We start from the raw sequence: 18979 nt of genomic DNA, 5'->3' as shown, positions 1-18979 counted from the left end.
ACGTGAAATATGAAACTTTACTCATGTCAAGGCAATACTTCTGCGTCTTCATGCCTTTATATATGGGAATAGGAAGATGAATCTTGTCCAAAATCATTGTTTTCTTGAATAATAATAGTGTTAAGACTCTTGAAAATTGTATTCGCTTATGATTCAAGAAACTTCGGTGTTTTGTTGCTCGTAGAAGAGTTCATGGTCATCGACCTCTCATTCCATTAATTTGATTTTTATATCAAATGCGGGGCTGATGTTCTTCTTGTCCAGGACAACCCTTCCTTTTTTTATTTCATGGCACATTATCCTACAGAGAATTGCTTATGCAATTGTATGGTCGATCTGTGCAGCCTGTTTCTAGATGAGCCTATGGTGATAGTATCCATATAGACGAACAAATTTTTCATATAGTTTTATCCTTTGTGATGCTTTTATCATCTAGCTCTGTCCGTACATGCTAATTTGAAACTCAAATGCTGCCTTTAAACTCCATTTAATACAACTTTTTTTGTTTTAATGATCGTGGTGGTTGTATTGCAAGTGGTAGCTGCAGTAGTCAGTCCTCCGTACCAGAACTTTGATGAGGGCTCATGCTTTTGCAATGCCTGAAATCAGTGCTTTCCAGGATTAATCATAAGTTTGGACTGCCAATTGTCTCAACCAGAACTGGAAGCTTACACCATGTTCACCGCAAGCAGATGTAAAGCAGCGACATGAAAGTTTTGAAAATAGTATGCAGACGGCTTGTAAAGATTCAGCGACTATTGTTCCTGAAAAGGGCATATTTGAAAATGGGCATGAAATAGCCAGTCAATTTTTGAGTGGCCAAGGCCATCATAAGGAATGCAGAAAGGAGCTGGTAGTGCGTGGACCATTTTGCAGAAGTTATTATGAACCATATAGCATTGTAATTGAAAAAAAATTAAAAAAAAGCGCTTGGGTGCGCATAAAAACTAGATTGAGGATTGGACTCAAATTAATTCAATAGATTTTACATGTATGGTTTTATAGAAGACTAGCTTTTTTTATTTGTGCTATGTTGTGGGGAGGTTATTTTTTCATAACTTCAAAAAACACGTAAAGATATTGATGAATTTGATGTATAATTGATGAATTTTTGTTTTTTAAATATTAGTAGATATACTAGACAACACATTTAAAAAAATATTACTACTAAATTAATTCAGACTAACTATATTTAAATCAACATAAATTAATGATAATCTTATAAAATCTAAATTAAAACAAATTAAAAAACCAAGTTCTAATTAACTAAATATTTAAGGCTTAAAATAAAAAAAATTAATTAAAAAAAAAACAACTTAGACAAATCTAGATTGGTGATCTATGTTACGCCGCAACCTTGACCAATTTGATTCTAGCATAAAAAAAAGATGTTTAAGTATGCTAATGCTAGCATTTAAGGAAGCAAATAAAATTTGAGATTCAGGTCATTAACCTGACTGAATTAAGTAAGTCAGGTTAATTTAATAATATGATTAAAGAAATTGATAAAAAATAAAAATAAAAGGATTCCAAATAATCCAGTTGATTTTTAAAATTAATAAAAAAATCTTATAAAAGTACAAAATAGAATTTATGAATTTTAATTTTTAAATAATTTAAATATTAAATAATAAAATTAACAAAATATAGGTTAACAAAACAAATGAATTTTTATTTTGCATTATATCATGGGATCGATATTTTTTTTAACCTTTAAAAATATATATAAAAAATAAAGATGTGACATGTTGGACAATATTTTTTAAACAGTAAATTTAATTTAATTCTAAAAGATTCTTTAAAATAAAAATAAATCTAACAAAACAAATAACAACAAATATAAAAAAAGAATAACCTAAGTAATTTTTTAAATAAATTACAAGCCCAATATCCAATCAAATGCTTATCTATGAAACTAAAAATATGAGTTTTAAAATAATATCCCCGCATATCCAGATCACATAGCAGATCAGTAGACGGAGGTTTTGATCTCCACGATCCAAGCTATAAATTTATTGTCTGGGATTCTGGATCAGTACAGACAAACGGTGATTTGAACCAATGTATGCACAATTTAGACAGAAAGCCTAGTTGAAGACTGATAATAGAGCAGCATATCATCGTCCTAATATTCCACCAGGGGAAAGCTGGGTTCATCTTGTATCCACCACGCAACCTTCATCCCTTGCCTCTTTACAAAAGGTTCTGATAGCAACTTCTTTTTGTTTTTTCAGCAAAAATAGTACTAATGCTTACATGATCTTAAGGCAGCACATCACATGAGATGATAGCTGGTAAGCAAATATTAAAAGGATTGTCATCACCTTATTCCATCAGCACTTCGTCTGCAAATAATTATCCTTCAAACTCTCAACCTCTTGATGCAAAATCTGAGTTAACTCTTACAAATATTGGCACATGGAGAAATCCTTGCTGGGAAAATCCTCATATAAAAGCCCCAAAAATCACGATGCCGCGCAATGCAAATGCATATCAAATAGTTAGCATGAAGATGTGAACATGGCAGGTACCTACTACATTCATTAGATACAACGATTTCAAGCAAAAAGAAAATCAATACAATAAGTATTAATTAAGAAGACGGGAATAGGGAAACAAAACTCACAAAAAAGATTGAAAAAATGTATGAGGGTGGGGTTGATAATTAGAACGCATATATGTTAATAATTTCCGTTGCATGCTTTTCTTAAATCCTCAAAGCTCCAATCCCTTCTCATTCCAGAGCTCCTCACCAACTTTGGCTCGTCACATCCCTTGAATGTAACGCCTCCTGTGATGTTTAAGCGGCGAGGCTCTTTCTTGATCACCCTTCTTGCAGAAAACACATTAGAATTTCTCCCCGCGTGCCCATAAGATGGCGGACTCAATTTTCCTGACCAGCTTCTTTCCATCTTAATGCAACATAATTTATTATTTTTATGCGGTTTAACTTGCAAATTCTCCCTCTCAGAATCACTCCTTTGCAGGTCTTGGCAGGTTAGACAATTGAGGCTCATGGTTAGATGCGTATATATACCCTTTTACAAGAAAGTTGAACCTTTTTAGGTTTAGTTTATTCGGTGGCTGCAGGGAGATGAATCAAGAAGCTGGTTTGAGATATTGAAATGGGAAGCTGGGGATCGATGGGATGTAGGGAAGGCGATGGATAGGAAGGGAAAAGTTTAAAATGGTTACTTCCTGAAACCTTCTTCTTTTTTTCTCTGTTTCTTTTTTAATTAGAGATTTAACAACCATGGTCATTCACGATGCCCGGAAAGACAGGTAAGCCAGAGATTTGAGCCGTAACGACTTTGAATGTTCATGACTATTGATCCGCCTCTGACTTGACGATATTTGCATGAAATACAATAGATGCTAATACACGCCATGCTACGACGACGTGGATAGAATAAATTTTTTTTTTGGATGGCTTTATCTATCAACACTCAGGATTAAAATGTAAAAAAAAAAACAATTATGATGGAAATGTAAAATACTAGAATAACAAGGACCAAAATAAAATATAAATTAAAACTTCAAGTAACAAATAAAATTTCGGTGACTTCTAAATAGTTTAAAATACCCTATTTATTTTTGGGCGACTTAATTTCATTTTGATTTTGATTTTTTTAATTTTTTTTGAAATTTTGACCTCAAATTTTATTTTATAATATTAATCTTTAATTTAATATTGGGGTATTTCCTAACACTTCATATACACATGATCATGCAAAATAAAACAAATCTCAATATATAAAGTCAAGCTAATATAAGTTTTAATGATGAAATTATAAAGAAATAAAGTATGAAATTAAATAAAAAAAATATCAATATAAAAAATCACCTTCTAAGATGAATTTACAAAGAACTAATTTTTAGTAAATGCAAAAAAAGAAAATCAAGACTAAAATAGATTAAAAAAATTACTATAAATAATAAAATGTGGGTGTAGATGTGTGTGAACAACACGCCTGCAGAGAAAATATTACAGTATTTTTACTTATTTCTTTTAGTTTATAGGTGATAATAATAATTAAAAAAGAAGAAGAAGAAGACTTTAACAAAGTTCTCGCTGACATCTCATGTGATCCACTTGTATATTTGACCCTTCCACCTAAGAAAAGCACAGGAAAGAAGGTAAAAAACATTCACACGGCTCCGCTTCTTAAAATGTCACCCTCAAGCTATATTAGAAGCATTTAATCTGGACATCCGTCGAAAAGGAATTACTCAGTTTATCTCTCCCGAACAAAATTATTTCAATAGTGGAGCCACTGATACGGGATTCCTTTCACCATATTAATCATTGCTCAACCTAACAATGGAATCATTGAGCCATGGAATTATTTCGCTGATCTTGTTTACCTTCTGAAGCGACTGGCCTCAGGTTTCAGACTAGAACACTGAATCTCGACACTTCCAGGCTCCTCCTCCATGCAACTTGCAAAAATGAGGTGAGACTTTGAGGTTCATTAATCATTGATGAATCCTTGATGCATGCATGTGTATATATACACGGAGAGCCTATGAAGCTGAGATGAAGGCATGTGAAAACTATTTGCAAGCTTGAGAAGACTATTTAATGTTCCCTTTTATTAATTTCTTGTGTGTCCAAATGCAAATAACGAAAAGATTCCGGACAGTAATACGATGCTTTTGTAACAAAAGCCAAATTCAGCTAGTAAAGATGGCATGGACTTTATGAGAGAAAAGGCTAAGAGATTATGATGCGCTTACTGTAATAATTATCTTTTGAATTTGAAATAAGGCTGGCTTATATAATTAACCAACAGAATTAGCATCTCATGAGCTCTTGATTAACCGGTTAATTATATTCATTTCGGTGGTGGTGCTGATTGTGACCCAACATATGATTAAGTTTCTTGAGAAAAAATCCGTTGCTCTTTACTTTTTAGGTAGTTAAACAAGATGCCAATCTCACTTTAATATTGCATTCGATTCCTGAAATCTCGTTTTATTTCCTCGCTTTCTACTTTAATTTGATCGCCGCCTTGAGTACTATGCCCTTGCAACACTTGGCCCAGGCTCGCCCGCCTGTGCTTCAAAGTGTCCAAAATTAATTGTACCGTGGCTTGAATCGAGATCCACAATTACTCGCCTTTACTATATTGAATTTTGCTTTTAAATTACGATATTGATTATCTTTTATTTTAAAATATATTAAAATAATACTTTTTATTTTTTAAAAAATATTTTTAACATTAATATCATATTAAATTAAGTGATATATAAATATAAAAAATCAATTTAAAATAAAAAAAATTAAATTATTTCAAAAGCATTATTAAAATATAAAAATGGGTTACTGTTTGCACAAAAAAAAATCACTTGTAAGCGTCAGGGAACTCTCATGTATAGCTTCATGGATGTCAAATGCCATTCTGTGTTTTTTGGTTAGAAATTAGTAATAACGCCCCCAACGCATTCTCCTCTCACCCTGAGTTGAGGAACTCGAATCGGAACCCTGATGTCTTGAGTTCACCAACCATCCATATCCACAAAGCATTCTTCTCTCAAGGGCTGCTCTTTTTTTTTTTTTTTTGTCTTTTAACTTGTGGAGATTGTTGACTATTTTGCACTGCTCTTTTTTTTTTTTTTTTGTCTTTTAACTTGTGGAGATTGTTGACTATTTTGCAGCCACCATGACATCTTCTAATCTTACATTCAAGGTACCCACGTCAGCCATGTCCCATGTTACGTTTCCGATAATAATCTGATTGTAGACATTTCTCATGCCGTACCTATTACATGATGATTATTACGAGACATTAAGCATGTGTTAAACATTGGTCTGCTTAGCCCACGTGTAATCAAATAACCTCATTGCCTTTGTACATTCTTTGCAAGGCAAGGCAAGGCAAGGAGATCCTTAAAATTAACCTTCGAGAGAGAGGCCGATGGATTGGGTAGAAGAACTAATGACTCCCAGGGTTGAAAAGGACACCAAACACCTCGAGCATTTTTCCATGGTTAAAGTCACTTACCGTGTTATGGTTTTAACAGCTATTGCTACAGCTGCTGCATGTAAGCATGCTATTATGGGACCTGAGGGGACGTGTGCAATTTGATAGCAGAAATGCTATTATGTGATTAGATCAGTCCGAAGAACTGCACGTGGTATCAGTCATCAGAACCCATAGAATACCAGGTGCCATTTCCAAACCAGGAATGTCGGAGAGAGAGGGAAAAAAAAAACCAAAATTAGATTTGCTTCAAAACGATAATAAAATAAAGCTTCCGAATTTTACAACAGCACAAATTTTCCTTTAAATAAATCAAGTCAGCAAGGTAGATACCCTTCGGCGCAGCACAGAGAGGAGATTTGATGTCGCCTTGAAACAATAAACTACGAAATATGAACTGGCAAGAGTCCCGGACACAGTCTATTGCTTGACAAACAAGAGCACAGATGAAGAAACTGCAGCTGCACTACCATCCCAGACTTTGAGTTTCTGCATCAAGAGAAAAGGATTACTGGACAGGAGAAGGCAAAATCCAGAACTCAAGCCTGTTTTTATAGGATACATATGAATAACTTCCATGACGAAGGGGCAATCTACAACCGATTTAATAGAACAAATTACTGGAATTCTGTTCGCCTTCTCCGTCGTTGAAGTTTGACAGAAAAACACCACGATACATGTTGATTTAACACAGAAAATTGATCAGGTTTGAATTTCAATATATACATCAATGCCAAACAGAAAATAAACACAAAAATAGCTATTTTCACTTGATTGGAGCCTCACAAATCTACATAGCTCGTCAGTTCAGCCCCTCAAATTAAAGTACCCCAACTCAGAATTTTACTAGAACAGCTACTAAGAAACACCAAGAAATAATGCTATTGTACGGATCTTGTGCTACCAGGGGAGCGTTAAACATCCCAAAATCCTAAAACATTAATAAAGAAACTCGGGACCTATAATCTTTACCAAGACCTATCCCAACTGCAAATCGCATCTGTGGCTCGGTTCACTGCCTATCGGGCATCACCAACTTTTGTAGATATGGCTACCTTTAGCTCTTCTTGGGTGTAATACCGATTCCCCATCTTCACTGTAGCTTGCTGGATCATCAAATCATTCATCACAGTCACATTCGCATACTGAACATCAAGGTCCAGATCTTTCAAAGCCGACATTAGCCTAGCAGCAGGGTGGTTCATTTTGCAACATTGGATTCGTATCATTGCATCCCATCCACTAATCTTCACATCAATATCCATGTCTATCAGTCTACCTCCATGGTCATTTGACATCTTAAGCTCCTGATTGGGAGGAGGGCTTGAATCCTTACTTACCAACTCCCTCTTCATTGTCTCTACTTGATTCTCCAACTCCTCCTTACTGGACTCAGCAGATTGCAGCTTCGTTTTAAGCTCATTGATATACGATATTGCATCGCCAAGAAGGGAAGCTTTGTCCATCTTTGATACATTAGGAACCACAGCTCGTAGTGCATAAAACCTCTGATTAAGTTTCTCTCTTCTTTGCCTCTCTGCTTCAACATGATTCAAAGGCTCTTCTCTTCCATTCGCAGGTTTTCTCCCTCGTTTTCGTGGCCTCTTTTCGGGTTCCACAACCCTGCTGCTATCAGCCTCTTTTACAACCGAGGCCTCGACGTCAGAGTGATCTGAATCCCCGACTGTACCACCACTCGATTTCACCAAACCAGAAGAAGATAAAATCACACCAGAAGTAAACGAAAGCATCCCTTCTTCTTTACCACCTCTAGAAGCAGGTGATTTTTTCTTCTTATTACTCTCCTCCGTCACCAAACCCGAATAGAAATTCCCATTTGCGCTGGAAGTACTCCTCTTACTCTCCCCAAAATTCAATATCTCTCCAGATTCTGGCTTCAACAAATGGGAATTCCCATTCCTAACAGTACTCCCATCATACGTGCTGTGCTCCCCAAAATTCAACTCTCGAGTGAAAAGACTCTGAGTATGCATCTGCTGCTGCTGCTGCTGTTGATGGCTGTGATGATTCTGAACATGATGAATTCCGCCTGAATGGTCAGTCAAACTGCTCGAACTATGATGATTGTTACTGTTCCCAGTCTGATGAGCCGGAGTAGTCGACTGAATCCCAGCATTTCCATCTTTAGTTTCTGGATCAGTAAGCCAAAGTGAAGACGGGTCATTCTCACCCTGATCGGTATTTGCTGTTTCAATCGGCCATGAACCCACTTCCAAACTATTAAAATTAAACAAAACCTTAACCTTATTCATCAGATCCGAGCTTCGAAAAATCAATTCAGTGGAACCCAATTCAACAACACCATTTGCCGACGGTATACAAACCAAAGTCTGCAAACCAAAAACCTGACCCTGCCTTGCTCTTTCACACGGCGAGGTCCCCAACCTCTCCGACCCAGCAACCCAAACCGGCCTCCCATTGAAAAGAGCTTGACCAGGTAACCCACTTCCATTAACAAAAGATTGAGTCATGCTAACAAGAAAAAACCACTCAGTATCTGTAACCTCTTCATCAACAGCATCATCAGCAACAGAACTAGGCCCGGCAATCAACGAATTCAGCTCACGGAGCACCTTTTTACGGTGCTCCTGTTCAGCAGCTGATGATGCCGAATTTTTCATCCTACCTTTGCCTTTATCTTCTTCCCCTTTATAATATCCGTCGCCCCATCCTAAGACGGAAGCACCCGAATTATCATAAGAGGATTGCCAGAAAATCGCATAAGTCCAGCTCTCGCGCGCGCCCTCAATTAATGCTTGGAGGCGTTGCTGGAGTGTTTCTTGGTTCAACATAGTATTATCAGATGGCTGCGCTGCTGCTCCTGCTGCTGCTCCTGCTGGCGTTGAAAAGGAGGCGGAGGTTTGAGGAGGCGGTGCCCAAAGAGAAGAGAGATCGGAGGAGTTCGTAAACGCTTCCATTACAGACCCGTTGTCGTCCGTCCATAGATTCATTGCCGGTGGTAGACGGTAATCAGTCATCTCAAAAAGTAAATATGTGTTGTTCCTTTTTTTAATAAAGGGAGATCCTTACTTTTCTTTTCGAGTGAGGAAGGGGTGAAATGAAGTTTAGTCTGGAGAGAGAAAGCGTTGGTTTTGATGGGGATTTCGTTCTCAGAGAGAGCGTGTGGTGGTGGTTGTGGTGGAGGGGAAGGTGGGGAGGGGAGGGGCGGGAGGGGGGGATTTCGTTCTAAGAGAGAGCGTGTGGTGGTGGTTGTGGTGGAGGGGAAGGTGGGGAGGGGAGGGGCGGGAGGGGAGTAATCTGGGGTGCGTTTGGGTTTGGAATTTATTTGGAGTGAATTTGAGCTTAAATTTTCTAATTTCATATTATTATTTTTATAAGAGTTAATTTAGAGGATTGGAAAGAAAGTGAGGGTGCCAGTTTCTAGGAAGGAAAGGGTCGCCGATTAATTCACGATATTTTGAAGGGCGGCGTGAGAGTGGACTGGAGGGGATGCAAGGCTGGGTTTAGGGCTGGCTAAGGGAGCACGTGGAGATCACGTGGAATAGTTCTGCTGGTTTGGACCGAGGTGACACGTAGAGAAGGAAGATGGAAATCAGCTGGTAGGGGGTATTTATGGAAGCTTGCTAATATGGGACTCGGTGACTCCTCTTTGAACTGAAATGACTACTCCTACTCAATGGGGAGTTGGACCAAAAGGTGCTTGAGATTAAATAATAAATAATCAAATGCACCAGATAGCATGTGAAAAGGGGTTCAAATTTATACTTTGTATGATTCTCACTCCTTCCCAGAGAGCTTTGTTCACATTTCCCTTTCATCTCCTTTTTCAATTGATTTTCGCGTTATGTCCTGATTAAAACTCAATTCTAATTATTTTTATCAAACCACTTTTTCTCTTCTTAAATTAGATTTAATCAAGATTATCTGTTTGTTGTCATCTTCATGTGGATTATGAATTGAGCCTATTTCTTTATTCTGATTCTTTTTTTTTCTTCAATTCCTCCCAAATTAAATGAGATTGGTTTTAGGTGATTTCCAGTAAAGAAAACCAAATCAAAATAGAGAAAAAACTTAGAAAGAGAAAACGATGGAGAGATTGGGTGTTTATAGAGGGGAAGTTTGGAAGAAAATTAGAAGATTCTTGAAACTGTTGAAAAAGGGATATCAATTTGAATCGATTAGCAGTGCTAATGTATTATAATTTCTACTATTTTTTGGTTGTTTTGTTTAAAAACTTAGAAAATTTTAAATTTAGAATTGTTAGAGTTCATGTAAAATGGTTACAGGGAATGCCAACTTATATTATATTTATAGTTAATTATGATATAGATTACATGATTAAAGATTGAATTAGAAAAATTGGAGGCCAATCATAGAAGAAATGGAATGGTAGTAGTCAATCATTACTATATCAATTATAAGGTGTTTTTTTAGCTGTAGTAGTTGTAATGTACTTAAAAACTTTAAATAAATATTAATTTTTGATGATATTATGATTGAGAACAAGATAATTTACATAAAAATAAAAATAAGAACTAATTATATTATTGATGAATCTGGATCATCTAGTACATGATATAGACATGAATAAATAGATAATCTATGTTGATATATATTAGTATTTTAATTAGTAAATTAACTAAATTATTTAAGCATTTTATAATTCTTATATAAACATGTATATTTATTTATATCCATATTATGAAAACATTCTTATATATAAATTGTTTATAAATATGATAAGTGAAAACAACTGAGGTTGAGTTTTGTGCGGTAAGATTGAGATTATTTGCAATTGACCTGATTAATATAAGACTAGTAAATTAAATAATTGATAGAGTTGAAATTGTTATGCAATTCAATGATAAAATATTATAAGAACTCTTCAAAATACATAGGATGTAAGGGGATTTGGCTAGTGAATTTTGGTTAGCTGATTATGAAGATGGCTACTAGAATATCTTGGTATTTAATTAATATCATAATTCTGAAATATAATATTTAATTTATATTACATTTCTCAATTCTATTTTTTTCATATTGTTTTTTAGAACCGTAATGCATTCAAATTATGTTATTTAATTTGTTTATTGAGTGAAATGATGTTTCATTATTAATCTTTGTTCATTCTATGTACCATCACCCTTTCTCTATGTAAAATATTTATTGTAATTTTGACTAAATTAATAAATTGTAATAGATATTAATCAGTATCATTAAGTTAAATCCTGATTTAATTTATCGTTCTAGTAATAAATATTAATTAGCTAATATCATTGAAATTAAACGAGCTAAGAATAACAATAACCCAACATTATTGTTGATGATTTAGAGTTTTGACAATTTAATTTAAGATTCATGATAATTTATAATTTAGATTTTATTCTTATTTTTATTTTTGAGAAGTAGACATACGTCATCTTCACCTCTTATTATCAAAGTTCCACGAAGATTATAGATCACATTAATCAGCAATCAAAGAATATTAAAAAATTACCTTTGTTTCTTTTTTTTGTAATATTTTGATTTTAAAATTTTTAATTTTTGTAATGTTTTTAAAGTGTTTTGGTGTGATAATATTAAAAATACATTTTAAAAAATAAAAAATATTATTTTATATTTTAAAATGAAAATCTTTTCAAACAACACCGAAAAAATAATCCAAAGCAATATATTTTGTAATTCCAGTGGAGTCCAATCAAATTAAAAAAATATACATACCGATGGTATCCCCACAAGGAGGAGAGCCTGCTGCTGTTTACAAGTCTCTCTTGCGGCTCAAATATACATACCGATGGTATCCCCACAAGGAGGAGAGCCTGCTGCTGTTTACAAGTCTCCCTTGCGGCTCTTCTCAAATAGCCGCCAGCCCCGAGTAACAAGAGACTCGGGAACTCGGCAGCAATTTTCCAAATAATCGCTAGAGCACTTCACCCTAACATGCTCCAAGCCCCTTAATTGATATTTTTGCATATGACGCAACATGAATCGTTGATAAATACAAGGCCTAGAACGCGTTGGGGTCACGAAAGATGATCATGGCCCTTGATGGGGTCGTCTTTCTTTTCTTTTTTTGTCGGGTTATGTCATAAAAAAATTGAAATATTCTTTACGGGTTATTAAAACTTTGTAGTGTTATAAATGTTATAAACTATTGAGGTATTTTATTATTATTATGGATATTTGGATTAGTTTGTTATATTTTAATTAATTTTATAAATCTTAAAATTAATAATTATATAATTTTTTAATAATTTTACAGTTTATAAAAATTAAATTAATATTTTTTAAAAAAACAGTTTATAAAATTTAAATTAATAGTTTTAAAAAAATAAATTTAAAACTTCACCAATTAAATTATTATTTTTAGAGTTAATGGAGACACGTTTTGCTTTGCTTGCTCAGTGTTTTACAAGGGATGTAAATACAATTTTCTTTATTTTATTTTAATTGGCACGTGTATACGCTCTTCCCATGTGATAAATTTTCCATCACCCTTTTCTAGGATTATTTATATTCACTTATTTTTCTTTCTTTTAATTTTATATACTTTATGTGTGGGCCGAATGCTTTTAGCTTGGAGTAAATTTGTAAACGATCCCTCTAAAGTCTCAATTTTATGTTTTTTGTGTTTTATGCTCGTCGTTGATGTCTATTTACAAGGAGACCCATAGTTTTAGTAAAAATAACATTCTCATCCCTTTCGACCTTGTGCATGAATGTGACCTCGCGGGAGAAGAATTCATAAAAACAAAGGAGACAAATAACAGTGGGTGTATGGAGGGACTGGGGAGGATGGACTCAAGAGGAGGGATTGTAGAGTATGAATTGGATGTGTAACTTAGAGGTAGTGTTTTGAATTGCGATAACAGATGTTTGTTAAAGTATCTTTTTTATTTTTAAATATATTAAAATAATATATTTTTTAAAATTTTTTAATTTAATTTTGACATTGCTATCAAAACTATGATGATCATAAAAAAATAATTTGAAATAAAAAAATTAAAAATCTTCCAGAATGCCTTTTAACACATAAACTCTAAATGTGTTTATGAATTAAATAAACAAAACAAAACATGTAAAAAAACGAGCACATTAAATACATGATTGGATGAAAATAATTATAATTTTTTATTTAACTATTAAATCAAACTTAAATTTATTTAAGAGGTTCTATAGGAGTCGTGTAGGTATAACCAGACAATATTGAAAAGACTATACCCAAAAGTTACTATTTTTGTTATTTTAATTATATTTCTTATTAACTTTGAGTTTTTCTTTTTATTTTTGGATTTTCTTGCTGGGCTGTATTGTATCACTAATAAACAGTTGATGTTTTCATTAGGATTTATTAAACAAAGATATTCATAGGATAACATATTAATTTTCTACCTTATTTTTTTAATAATTAAGAGTTGTAACCTTATATTCGAGAACCCTGATTTTTTTCGCTATAGATTAGTATTAGTATCGTAATTTTTAAGGCTTGAAAACCTTATCACTATCTTGTGTCAAAACTCAACAAATGATTAGATCGTAACTTTTTTTTATTTTTTTATAGGAAATTCTTGGTTATTTTTCATGTTATCTTTAAATCTTTAGAGAAAACAATTTTTAACTGCCGACAAACTTTATCAATATTAAAAAAGACTATTTAGTTATAATTTTTTAATCTACCGGAAGGATTGTCTCTTATTCTTCAATTTAATATAATAACTGTTCAATACTTTTAACGTTGGATAGATTAATTATTATTACTTTTAATTAATATAAATATTTAAATTAATCTTTGGATAGATTAATTATTATTATTTTTAATTAATAAAAATATTTAATTTAATTTATATATAACTCAATTAATTTAATAGACTTGAAATTAATTATCATACAAATTTTTAACTCGAACACGAAACCAGTAAACAACTAGATGGCCGCCAGGAGGGCATTCATCCTTTCTCTCTCTCATCCTTTCACTTTCTTCTACCCATCACTCTCGGCAAACACATGGCTGTCCTGAGAAAGGGCTGAACAGTTAATGGAGGTCTACTTAACGGTGAAGATGTACAAATTCAAGTTGCTACAAAGTTCCTAATGGTATGATCTGTGAAGATAACAGGGCCACCTGGGAAATTGAAATTACTGTAGATCATGGGGACGGGGGTGTTCTAACTCTGGGCTTGTTGTATGAGCCTGATTTCTTTTATTATTTTTTAGAATCAAATTTCAACGGAATTGTTGAGAGATTCGATCAGTCATATCAATCATACAAGTCAATCAATCATAGAGAACAAGTTTGATTGATTAAAGCACTTCTCTTGTGCTCTCCATGGATTGCGGCCAGAGCCAGGTTTGAGCACGTTTCGTGCTGAATTTAACTATCCTTCTTCTCAAAAAAAAAAAAAAAAAAAAAAGAGGTTGAAATTCGTTACGAAACGGCACACTTTTCTCGTGCTTTCCATGGATTGAGTCCCTTAACAGCATACCTGACTATATTGAGTTTTAAGTTTCATACTGTTTTTTTTTTTTTACACTAACACAAAAAAATAAAAAAGTTGAAATTCATTTTAAAATGCAGTAATAATGTGGTTTGACTCTATGTTTTAATTAATTTTCTATATTGTTTATTAAAAATAATTTTTTAAAAAAATATTATCTTAATAGATTTTTAAGTGAAGTTTTTTATATATTTTTTTAAATTCTTGTTTTAAATTATTTTAATATGTTAATGTTAAAAATAAACCTTAAAAAAAAAAAATATTTTAATATAATTTAAAAAACATATACCAAACGGCGACATGAATTTAGATACGTGTGCCTCGTTTTGTATAACTGATTTCAATCAGATTGAATTCATAGAGAATAAAGGTCACCAAATTTGACTGGTAACTGATCGATGTTCTCACAGATCCATCATTGGTAATGAGTATCAATCAAATTATATTCCGACCGCTCATAGTGAACATCATGTCGGCAAAGTTGTGAAAAAATTATTATACTATAATTACAATTCTAATTTAATTATTTTTTAATTGCTTAACTGGAAAAAAAAATATATATCATATTACAGGACACAAGTAAATGTATAACTTATATTATAAAATTAAATATTTTATTTTTAAAGGGTATTTAAAAATTTAATAGTAATTGTTTTTAAAAATATTTTTTATTGTAAAATATTTTAAAATAATATTTTTTTATTTTAAAAAATTATTAATATCAACTATTAAAATGATTGGAGAACATAAAAAAATTAATTTTTTAAAAATTATTTTTGAAACACGGTATCAAATAGTGTCTTAGTCATGCCTATATCAAGAATCAATTTATTTGTTTAAAACATATATAAACATTTTAATTTATAATTAAAAAAATATTATATTAAAAAAAGCTTCTATATTTATTTTTTTATTAAAAAAATAACCAGGCTTGAAACACAGTACGTGTCACGTAGTTAGCAATAAAAAATCCAGAGTCCATCTATTAGATTCCGCAGTCTAATTTACAGGTATTATTCACCCTGTCCAGGAGTTCTAACCAGCGTAGAGATACACCAGCGCGACCACAGACACATGAACCTTCATTTGCTCGATCGCTACACTAATTCCAATTTATGAATGATTTCCCAAGCATGATTTTTATTTTTTTAAAAGATAAAAAATAAATCATTTCCTTTTGTTGTTGTTTTTTTTTTGATTTACATGGGGTGTCCGGGCCAGCTTACACGCACTACGATTAATCCCCACGGTCCACTGAATATCCTGCAAGCCCAGTGAGTAGGTAAGGTACTGCGAGAGTGACAGACATGCATGGTAAAGTTCGAATCCAGATACAAAAAAAAAGATAAACCTCTCTTATCATTAGACTAGAACCTCACTTGTTTTATTTTTTGAATTGACGAGTGCAGGGACACTTTTGACCAAAAATCAGAATTGACAATGTTGCCTTAAAAAAATAAATTTCGTGACTACACGTGCGGGCCGCGTATATATTGGAACCGTTGCTTTATTGTTGACCATGTTATACTTATAATCACACACAAAAAAAAAAAAAACTTAAACCCTTTTTATTTTTATATTTTAAAAATGTTTTTAACAAATTAATTTTTATTTTTTTATTTTAAATTAATAATTTTTGAGTGTTTCTTAATTATTTTGATATATTGATATTAAAAATAATTTTTTTTAAAAAAAAATATTATCTTAATATTTTTTCAAATAAAAAATATTTTAAAAAATAACTGCAGTCACACTTTAACGAGATGGATTGTACATTTATTCAATACTATGCATTTTTTTCTTTTGAGCTTTTAGTCGGTGAAATTTTTTATATTTTGACCTTTTAGCTTCTTTATTTTACAATTTAATTTTTTAATATTATTTTTATTTATGACTGATCTTGAAAATTTGTTTTCCATGCATGCATATGGGGATCTCAAGGGTTCAAGGAACTGTTACATTGCTTGATTAAGTCTTGATTTTATAAAATAAAATTTAATTTTAGAGATTGAATTTGAAACTTAAAGAAATGTTTGATCGCTTTTTTTTTTTTCAAAATCGATGACTAATTTTCACAATCAAGAGACAAGTTCATGTACTTCTTTTTTGGCCTCACAACTTTTTTTTCTTTCAATTTGATCTTATTATATTAGCTTTTATTTAAGATTTGACTTGGTAACTTGTTTTGATTGCCTTGATATAAGCTCGTGTAATTTTAATGAAAATGTTTTATACTCAGTTGATACTTGATTTTATAAAATAAAATAAAATTTAGCTAATTTAAAAAAACACATTATAAAAAGAAGATTAAAACCAAAACAAGTACAAGGATCAAGATAAACGGACAAGGAAAATAGATTGGTGCCTAACACATGCACTGGCAGGTGCAAGGGTTTTACAATCTTTGAGCGTCGAATGAGGCATTTCACTATTGCGTTACCCTGTGCTCTTTTCAATAGAGCAATGCATGTCAACGGAGGTGTGAAAGTTGGCTTTAATTAGGTTTTTTGTCTCTCCTTCCTCTTTTCTCTCTCATCATCTTAAAAATCATGTTGGCTTTTCAAATTTAAAAGGTGTTCTTTTATTTATTTATTATATCAAATTTAATTATTATTTTTTTATGTTATTTATTTTTTTTTAAATTACTTTTTTATTGATATTTTTTTCACTTTTGGCTCATAGCATTTGGTTTTATTTGGTTTTCATATTAAGTTTGATCCTTGTTTTTTTATTAATATTTGTTTTTATTTTTTTAATTGATTTTTTCTCAATTTTATTATTTGATATCTTATTATATTTTATTTTTATGTTAGATTTGATTCTCATTTTTTCATGTTATTTATCCTTATATCTACCTTAATTCATTTTCTCTCAGAGCTTCTAGGTTTATCATAACAACAATTAAAAAAACATATAGTTGGTCAATAGCATCTCAAACTTCAATTTTATTATTTTATAACCTTTTGTTTTATTTTAATCAGACCCTTATATAGTATAATTAAAAGAAATAAGGCTTTAAAATTATGGATAAAACATAAAATTTAAAGACAACGGACTACAATATAAAACATGAAGAAACTATATGGCTAACCCTATGGTAATGATATTTTTATTTTGGTTCAAAGGTTTAGATTTTTTTTTAATCTATAAACAAAAAAAAAAAGAAAAGAGAAACTCACTAGAAAACGATAAGGTGAGATTAGAAAACGATAAGGTGAAATTAGTTGGTTGACGCTAACTTTAGCCATAATAAAAAAAAAGTTTATCTTTATATTAAGAGGTTCTATTAAATAATATGTATTTTATTATGGTGTTCTTTGTCCTTCACTTTGCCTAGAATATTACATTAGGGCTTGATAAGTTTTAACAATCCAGGTTATTTTTTACTTTTTCCAGCCTATTTTTAGATTATTTGATATCATAACTAAGTTTATATAAGTCTTTAAGGTATTGTGGATAGGAATTAGTTGTAAAATAGATTTTTAGATCTAAAAATCATCTCTTCCAATTTCTTAGTCAATTTTGTGGCGGTTGAATTATAGAAAAAATATGACAAATCATTTGTCGCCGCATACCACATGTCATTTATTTATTTCTTTTTGAAAATTAGAAAGGGAAAATGACTAGACACATGTCCTTTATAAAAGAAAAGGAAAAGTAAAAAACAACAAGACTCAATTGCATGGACATGGGATTTGAGATCAGCACACCTAAACTTTGTGTTTTGGAGGCATAGACATGCTGAGTTGCTTAGGTTAGGCCCTCACGCTTGATTTTTTTTGTTTTATAAATTTAGATATAACTGTACTAAAAAAATTATTGTTTAATTTCACTATCTTTCACAGATAATATTATATGTTTTATGAAAATTTTAGCTTTATTGTTTTTTTTTTCAATTAACACGTGTCTAACACAAAAAAAAAATCATGAATATTTAATTGACATAGAATTTGTTTTTCTTAAAGATTTTGAATGCATTTTTTTTATATAACTTTATCATATCTAAAAATATTTTTTCTTCAACCATATACAAAATCTTGAATTTTTTATTTTAATTTTTATTTTAAAACCATGATGGTTTTTTTTTTTAGAAAACAATGCTTGTAAATTATAAAATGTCCTGATATTATAATAGTTTTGTGAGCATTTTTTTTGTATTATTAAATAAAAAATAATTTCAAAAACATTGATTTTTCCCCTATTATGTTTAGCATTTTGTTGACTAGTCTTAAATTTTTAATTCTTGATTATTTAATTCTATATTCCAGTTGTTTTTTCAAGATATCATAATTTTTTAAAAAATATTTGTTTGATTAATATCATTATTTTTTATTTAATTAAAATAAAAACAACTTATTAATACTAGTTAAGTGTTATATCTCAAATTATTAATTGTTGTAATCTTTTAAAATATATTTATCACAATGAAATATTATATTTTTAAAAAATAAATACAAACACGCAGTGTAACGCGGGGGGATTTTACGTGAAAAGTCTATGGGTGTTTTTTCTTTCTTT

The 18979-nt window shown here is 31.5% G+C and overlaps 2 protein-coding genes across 2 annotated transcripts; both read right to left on the bottom strand.

Annotated features, from left to right (window-relative positions):
- Window positions 1-2509: 2509 nt before the first annotated feature.
- On the bottom strand, window positions 2510-3310 carry LOC105128284 (plant/protein). The gene has a single exon (XM_011029878.1). The coding sequence runs from the start codon at window positions 3015-3017 to the stop codon at window positions 2682-2684; it is 336 nt and encodes a 111-aa protein (XP_011028180.1). The 5' UTR covers window positions 3018-3310; the 3' UTR covers window positions 2510-2681.
- A 3205-nt stretch (window positions 3311-6515) lies between these two features.
- On the bottom strand, window positions 6516-9174 carry LOC105128283 (transcription factor MYC2-like). The gene has a single exon (XM_011029877.1). The coding sequence runs from the start codon at window positions 8981-8983 to the stop codon at window positions 7004-7006; it is 1980 nt and encodes a 659-aa protein (XP_011028179.1). The 5' UTR covers window positions 8984-9174; the 3' UTR covers window positions 6516-7003.
- Between the last annotated feature and the right edge of the window lie 9805 nt (window positions 9175-18979).

Source organism: Populus euphratica, unplaced genomic scaffold (assembly GCF_000495115.2).
Source record: "Populus euphratica unplaced genomic scaffold, PopEup_1.0 scaffold49.1, whole genome shotgun sequence".
Classification (NCBI taxonomy): domain Eukaryota; kingdom Viridiplantae; phylum Streptophyta; class Magnoliopsida; order Malpighiales; family Salicaceae; genus Populus; species Populus euphratica.
Note: the sequence above shows the minus strand (reverse complement) of the source record. Positions and strands in the feature narration are given on the sequence as shown.

What these genes read in the sequence shown, in the direction of transcription:
- LOC105128284 (XM_011029878.1), bottom strand. Translation starts at nt 3,017, where the DNA reads ATGAGCCTCAATTGTCTAACCTGCCAAGACCTGCAAAGGAGTGATTCT.
- LOC105128283 (XM_011029877.1), bottom strand. Translation starts at nt 8,983, where the DNA reads ATGACTGATTACCGTCTACCACCGGCAATGAATCTATGGACGGACGAC.